Source organism: Sesamum indicum, linkage group LG12 (assembly GCF_000512975.1).
Source record: "Sesamum indicum cultivar Zhongzhi No. 13 linkage group LG12, S_indicum_v1.0, whole genome shotgun sequence".
In the NCBI taxonomy this organism is placed as follows: Eukaryota; Viridiplantae; Streptophyta; class Magnoliopsida; order Lamiales; family Pedaliaceae; genus Sesamum; species Sesamum indicum.
Genome location: NC_026156.1, coordinates 464237 through 472896, shown reverse-complemented (window position 1 = coordinate 472896; position 8660 = coordinate 464237). Strand labels below are relative to the sequence as shown.

The following is an 8660-nucleotide window of genomic DNA, read 5'->3' as shown; positions in this document are numbered from 1 at the left end:
TTAATTTTAAAAAAAACTTACATATAATTTAAAGAGGAATTTGGAAATAATGGGATGGTAAGGAAAAAAATTAGTTTGGATTAAGTTTGAGTGAATTAAATTTATTATACAGCAAGTGTAATATACTTGTTTGGTCACTTTTTTTGAACTGTATATCAATTACACGTCAAGTGTATTGTACTTGTAATATGATTGATTTAAGTTTGTTCAAGTCAAATTCAAACTAAAATTTCCTCATCGTACGACAATTTGGTCGGAACCATGCATATAGAATATTCTTTACTTGGCACATTTTCCACCCTGGCTAAGTGCTATATATACCCCATTTCCGCTACACAAGAGGACTACAAGTGCTCAATAGCAAAAGAATATTAGCACAAACACAAAAGACCATCAGAAGTAAAATGGAGTTTGGTTCATCGAATTCTCCTGAAAAACTCAATTTAGATGATGTTCGTCGATCAGTAAAATATCATCCGAGCATTTGGGGAGACCATTTCTTGACATATGCATCTACGGTACAAAATTTGTTTTTATTTCCATTATATATATATATATATATATGCGTGTGCTTTATGTGTCATTAATTAGTTTTAATGTATATGTAATGTGTAGGAAATCTGTGTTGATGAAGAGAAAGAACTTCAAAGACAAAAAGAACTGGTGAAGAGAGTGCTGGTCCGAGTGCCTCATCATTCATCTCACAAATTAGAACTAATTGACTCAATTCAACGCCTTGGTGTGAGCTATCATTTTGAAGAAGAAATCGGCAAATCCTTACAGTACATGCATGACACTTACTTAGAGTGCTGTAACAAGGACAATGATCTTCGTACTGTTGCTCTTCGTTTTCGTTTACTTAGACAACAAGGTTACCGTGTGTCTTGTGGTAAGTATTATGTCCTAATCATTTGGGATCAGTGTTCATTAATTGAAACAAATTACACTGTTCTGACATGCTTGATTGACTGTTTTTATGATACCAGACGTGTTCAACAAATTCATAGATGATCAAGGAAATTTTAAAGAGTCGATAATGGAAGATGTTGAAGGAATGTTAGAGTTATATGAAGCAGCACATCTTGGAGTACACGAGGAGGACATTCTTGACAAAGCACTGCACTTCTCTTCCTCTCATCTCGAGTCATTGGCGCCCCACATGACCAGCTCTCATTCTGCACTAGTTGACGAAGCCCTCAAGTTCCCAGTTCGCAAGAATTTGACCAGACTGGGAGCCAGAAAATTCATTTCTGCGTATCAAGAAGATGAATCACACAACGAAATACTATTGAATTTTGCGAAAATGGACTTCAATATAGTACAGAAAATACATCAGAAGGAGCTAAGTGATCTAACAAGGTCAGGTTTTATGTTTCGATATGAATTATATAAACTATAATTTTTTTCTTCCTTGAATCTCTACTCAAAAAAATCTAATAAATTAGTGCAGGTGGTGGAAGGATTTAGACTTCAAGAACGAATTACCGTTTGTAAGAGATAGGATGGTGGAATGTTACTTCTGGGCATTGGGCGTATATTTCGAACCGCAGTACCAAGTTGCTAGGAAAATACTGGCAAAAGTAATTGTCTTGGCCTCCACAGTTGATGATATTTATGATGTTTACGGAACCTTACATGAACTCAAAATTTTCACACATGCCATCCAAAGGTACCTTCTATATATACATTCATATATATATGTATATGCATAATTATATAGAAAATTGTGATTATCTTGTCTAGGTGGAATATTGACGCCTTGGCAGAACCAATACATGAGAATTTGTTACAAAGCGCTTTTAGATGCTTATATCGAAATGGAAGAGCTGGAAGGAATTGAAATGCCAGACAAAACAAAATATGCAAAACAAGAGGTACATAGCATAATTACAGTTAACATATATATATATATATATATATATATACTTTACATGCATGTATAAAATATTCATTTGAATAATATATAACGATGTGAATTTTATACACAAATTATTGAAGATTCAAAAAATGATCGGGGCTTACTTTGAGGAGGCGAAATGGTTGTACAACACGCATATTCCAACCTTGGAAGAATATATGAAAGTCGCAATTGTGTCCTCCGGTTATATAATGGTGGCGTCGACTTCCTTAATTGGCATGGGGAATTCAGTAACGAAGGAAGATTTCAATTGGGTTTCTGGTAAACCGAGAATAGTTGAGGCGTCCTCAATAATTGCTAGACTAATGGACGATATGGCCGGACATGGGGTACCAAAACTATACCAATTCATCGCTACGTTATCTAGTGTGTGTGTGTGTGTATTTTATATTTAATTTAATACTTTTGAATTAATGAGTATCCGACTTATGTTTTGATCACAGCTTGAAACAAAAATCTCAGCGGTGGGATGCTACATGAACGAAAATGGTGCATCGAGAGAGGAGGCGTTCGAGGAATTTCAGAAACAAGTTTCGAAAGCATGGAAGGATATAAATGAAGAATGCCTTCGTCCAACCGCAGTTTCAGAGCCGATTCTCGTTCGTATCTTGAACCTAGCTCGTGTCATACATCTTCTCTATCGAGATGGAGATGGATATACAAATACAAATACTATGATAAAAAATCTTATAAAATCAGTGCTCATCCAACCAGTGGCAATTTAAAGTTTCATATAAGATAATTAATATTAATGATCTTGTTTTATCCATCCTTTACTTGAATTTATGTTGAAAAATTCCAAGCTTATGAAAATAAATGTACTTCTAGAGTTCGCCGTTCGTATATTTAAATTTGTATCGGGATACTATGAGCTTGTGAGAATAAATGTAATCCTATGAGTCATTTTTCGTATTTACTTTAATTTGTATTGTGAAACTCCAAACTTGTGACAATAAAGATACATACTCTTCATTGTTCGTGCTTTCTATGATATTGTGTTTGAATTAATGAAATTGATGGTAGAAATTTGAGTTCCTAATAATAAATTCTTTATAAACTTGACTCAAATCTACCCATCTAAATATAACCTGATTTCGTATAAAAGTGACTTATTTGACTTAGTACAATCTATTAATATTGGCACCCCAAAAGTTTATACATCAGCAGGTTTAGCTACAATCAATTAGCGTGGGGTAACAACTGACACCATTTTTGCAACTGTACCCTAATTTAAGGTATAGTTGGAACCTTTTCTTTTTCTTTATAACTACGAATTAATAAAAAGTAATAGAAAGCAAAGATAAATTATTGGAATAAATCAAGAGGTAAGAATTTTAACCCGAAGGAATGTATTACTCAATCGTTATGTTAATTATTGATCATGTAAGATTAATTTTATAATCAAACATTCAACTTTTAAATTTATTAGGATAGTCATAATAAATTCCTGTTTTCCTATTGTAATTGATTTGACTCAAGCATCTAAATCGAAACTTATATTATCACATGACTGGGCACGATACTGTTCCATATCAATTCAACAATAGCATTTGCATCAGTGATAACAGTTGAACATAGATTAAACAATTGAAATAGCGGCAATTATCTAACCCAGTTTTCTTGTCCCTACAAATAAATTATGCGAAGCACATAATTAATTTGCTTGCTACTTGTACCACTCATTAATGACAATTACGGATCACTAAACTCTTGGATAGCGTTAGAACAATTAATATCGAATCGAATTGTTAGATCTATCCATGATTATCATTCGAGAAGATGAAAATCAAAATAAGAAATACTCGATGAAATCAGATAAAACTCAAGATCTCAAAACATAACAATTGGGTTTAACATTTCTCTTGAATCAAAAAAAGGAATTTAGCTACACAACACGTTCTTAGCAAAATCAAAAATCCTAAAAGAAAACATAAGCTAGAGAGATAGAAAAACTGATTGATGAGGCTGGCATCCTTTGATTCCTTTCTCCCACGCTTCAAAACAATGAGTCGCCTCTTTCTCCTTCCTTTCTCTTTTAGTCTTTTATTTCTGCAGTGAATCTCCTCTAACAACTTTTCAAAATGGTTTCTCCCATCAAACAACTTTGAAGTCAGAATAGGGCGTGATAACGCCTCACTTCCTAACGGATGTTGAAGTCTGTTTCTGCTCCTACTTTTCTTGATCGATTTTTTTAGCTCAATTTGGGGCGTGTTGGCTTTCTTTCCTTCAAAAGGGGTTGATGTCAGTCATTCACTCAAAAGATGCATAATTCAATTACCAATGCTATGAACTAGTTCTAAAATACTTGAATTAAACATGTAATTGAGTGATAAAATGCATCCTATCACTACACAACATTTGCTAGCAGAATGGTATTTCTAAACTTTTGAATCAAAACAGAGGCGTATAAAATATCTACGTATGACAGTCACAATTTTGGTTAAATAGTACAAGAAGTTTCGTAAATCAGCCATGTTAAATAAATGCGCATGCTCTCGTTCACTAGCAACATAACAGACATCGTATTTATTTGTGGCTATTATTACAACCTATAGTCCGGACCTCAATTTTTAACCCCGATTGAGAGGGTTATAAATAACTTCTCAGCTTATAATCCCAACTGTGAGGATCATACATAAGTTCTCAGTTTATACACCAACTGAGAGGATGAGTAATGAATACTCAGTTTTTAACCCCACTAAAAGGGTTCAAAACTCTAATTTTTGTCGAGTTAACAGTGGTTTAGTTAACGGTTGAGCAGGCTCTGTCTATCAATCGATAAACTTGAACATGCTTTATTTATACTAAAAACTTTAACATAACATTTGTCATATGTGTCTCAATGTTTAAAGATGTCAAAAACATATTAGATAATGTAAAAATTTGGACTATTTTGATGTACATGTATAGGTAACACTAGTTATTTGTTTATTGAGTTGCAGGCTCACTCATCTGCTAATATTTTTTTAGGTATCGATCCCTACCTATGGAAGCCTAGGTCAAAATCTTATATTTCAGGCAGGTCGTGTCAGTATGCAATTTTTCTCTTCACCCGTTAGTACAACAGAAGTTACATTTTGAAAACTTCTAAATACGAGTTAAGATTATGGATGAACTATAAATTAATTATAATAATTTACTTTATGGAGCTTGTTATGCATATTTAGCAAGGATTGGATTGTGTGGAATAACACGTATGAACCGGGTCTTTAAGTATGATACTTAGGCGAGATATAGTCATAGTGCCGTTAAAAAGTGCTACATACCAAATACTCTGAACTCGACTCCATTTATCTGGTTACTTGTTCCGAGTAGAATCCTATGAGTAAATTGATTATCATCCTTTAAATCAGTACCTAATTAAGTCACATCATCCCATAAAAATACATCTTCAACCTATTTAATCCTAGAGAATAAACTATGAGAAACTTTTAACTTAATTCAAACCTAATGTCCTTACGAATTCAAATTCCTAATTCGATACAAAGTTCGCCTTATAAAAATTAATACCCAGAGTAAATAAATAATACTTAGATCAATATGAATCCTAATCACTCGATTATTCCTTAATCGTTCAAAATCAAATAAAGAAATTAGACTAGACGATTAATAGGGTGATACCAACTCACAATCTTATTCTATGAATTTTGTAAGATTATATTTACTACATGAATTTGAGTATTTTATATAGAGTGCTAAAGGTGTTGATTAACATATATAAAAATATATTAAACAAAATTTAGTTGAATAAATAGATGTAAGACTTTTTAAAATCAAGATGAAGAATAACTATGAGACAGACTGGCAAAATTTACTTGGATGAATTTTAAAATTTGACCATTTATAGAAAAATCTTACAAATTTTATATGTTAGTCAAGACTTATATTAGTTAATACAAAAAATAATAAAAATATTAGTTATTTTAAAAAGAATGCAATGACTTTTTACTAATTTAAATTAGTTAAATTATCATGAATATCTCTAAATTTTTTAGTGATTTCATTCTAATACTTTTAGTTTGAGAGGAGTGCTTGATTCTTTTTTCGTTTAATTAAGCTTATAATTTTGTTTTGAAAAAAAAAACCCCAATTTTTTTGAAATTATTAAAAAAAATTAAAATATGTCCAAAATGTATCGAACACGCCTCCAAAACGTGTGTTGGCTTGTCTGACGCCGTCTCTCTCTCTCTCTCTCTCTCTCTCTCTCTTATTTTCAGACATGCCGATGCCGTATCTAACACGCATTCGAAGTGTGTTCGAACCGTGTCCAACACTGCATCAAGTAATTATTAAAGTGTCCGTGCACTATAATTCACGCTTTAATTGACAAAATAAACGATCCTCAAGTTGTGACATTTAATATGTTATATAGTGCAATACTATTTAATTTTGGGATGACGGATTAAATAGAGAGAGTAAGATATTATTAATTTTGAGATGCCGATTAAAAATTTATGCTCGATATAAAAGTGTAATACTAATAATAATTATTACTATTATAATATATATATAATAAATGTAACAATTAATTAAAATAAGTGTGGCATATTTTTCTCAAAAATTAAAATATACCTTAAAAGTATCTCATAAATATATAGTAACGAAAATTATTTTACAAAATAAGATATGATGAAAACAATGAATATGATGAAGCAAGTGAATCTTATCACACATAATTTTATTGGTCCTAGAGCAAAGATGATAAGACTTACATTGTCATTGTCACAGGAAAAAAATGTGACATTATTTAGGCACAGGTAAGGCGTACGAGGTTGACAACAATCATTTGGAATTTTCTGTATAGAGAAAAATATCAAAAAAATGAGAAAATATTGTAACACGTAGTAAAGTTTCTATAAAACTTTGTATTTATATTAGAAAAAATACAATTTAATCCTAGTGATATTTTAAATGTATAAATTATTCCTTTATGAAAATATTTTTAGCAATTTATCTTCTTGTGTTTTTTAAAATTAAGTATTTTACCTTCCTAAATAGGAAGTAAATTACTTCATTTTAAAAAATATAAGAGGATAAATTGCTAGTTTTTTTCATATGGGGGTAATTTGTTCGTTTACAATATCACATGGTGTAAATTACATTAAACCCTATTTATATTTATATATATAGTATAAATAATTATATTTTTTAGATCTATAAAGTATTAAATTAGTAAGTACATATTACTCTGCGATTAAAATTAATATGAAATATTTTTCTCGACTCGTAAAATACTTCTTAAAATAGTACAAAATAAGATTTGATATTGAAACAAGCTAATGTAATCTACATTTTATTGGTCCCCGCAGCAAAGATAATGACTTGGACCTTAATTATTAGATAAAACCAAATGACATGCCGGCTATTTCATCTTGTGGTAGCAAAATTATGTCAGTGGAGAAGTATGATACTATACAATATTGAACACCAGTTATAAATTTTTAAAATATAAATTATAACCAACTATTTTAAAATTTGATATAATTACGAATATCCTTAATGTATGCGGCTGAAATGGCCCAGGCTTTTGCTCAACCCAATAGCCTAGGTGACCCAGGGAGGAGGCTTGTGGGCTTAGACTCACCACGGCTCAATCTAATGCAACATAGGGGGCTTGGTAGCGCAGCCTCCTGATGGACTTGCTAGGCCCAAACAGACCAAGTGAATCATTATCCCAATAAGGAGGAGCCCAATGGATTTGGTCCATAATTGAAGCCCGATGAGGTGTTTGGTTCCAAAAGGTTCACCCACGTGGCATCTAGTTCAAGGAATTCCTAACAGATGAGACTCCTAAGTTAGTAGGACTTCTTGCTAACTAAGGGATTCCTAGGATTAGATGGCTCCTACTGAAACACTACTAGCCAGCGAATAAAGATTACCGAAATCTTATCCCAACATCCTAACCAATTCTGTCGAGGTTCCAGGAGGAAGGATAGACCCTCGCTTGAAGAGGATACCTCTATATAAATACAGGTTTGATCCTCTTGGGTGGGGGACGACTCTCTTGCTCCCAAAAGCTTCTTTACGCACTCCACAAGGATATTATCATATTTTCTTGCTTTTGTTTTTACTTTTTCGCCATACTATAATTTCTCTTCGAAATTATTTACTTTTCTCGCTTATTGCATTTCGAATCCAATATTAATTTGGGCGCGGACTGCTAATATTTTTTTTTGCATGCTTCCTTTTCAAGATCCTCTTACGTTCCGGTCCAAGCCCTATACACCAGTCCAAGACTTTGGACCTCTGCGGTTTTTGTCCGCATCAACCCTGATAAATATCCTCTTGTGACAGTCCATTACAAAGGGATGTTTATTTGGATTTTTTAATTTTAAGGGGTATTTTTAATTTTTTAAAAAAATTGAGGTATTTGTAATTATAGTAAAATTATACTTCAATCACTTTTATACATAATCAAAGATAGTGCTAGCTAGTATAAAAATTCAATTTTGTTCTCTCAATGATTATGTTTTTGGTATTGTTATATTTTGATTATACCACAATTAATTGTATCATCAATCTTTGAAACAAAAAATGCAAGCAACCCTGTGATGTGTAGTATGTGCAAAACACCTCTTATGAAAAAAAAAAAAATAACAAACTACCTCTCTATTTGTTTTTTTTTTTTTAAAGAAGCAATTTATCCCCTTAGATAGGGAGGTAATTGCTTTTTTAAAAAAAATAGAGATTGATAAATTGCTATTTTTTTAACAAGAGGAAGGGAATTTGCTCATTAATATCA

At 31.9% G+C, this 8660-nt stretch overlaps 1 protein-coding gene across 1 annotated transcript; it reads left to right on the top strand.

Moving 5' to 3' along the window:
• On the top strand, positions 365 to 2778 carry LOC105174804 (beta-caryophyllene synthase). Its single transcript, XM_011097003.2, is given in 8 exon segments — positions 365 to 518; positions 616 to 889; positions 987 to 1359; positions 1451 to 1669; positions 1744 to 1767; positions 1769 to 1874; positions 1999 to 2247; positions 2362 to 2778. Coding segments are annotated over 8 exon segments (1641 nt in total). The 5' UTR covers positions 365 to 404; the 3' UTR covers positions 2644 to 2778.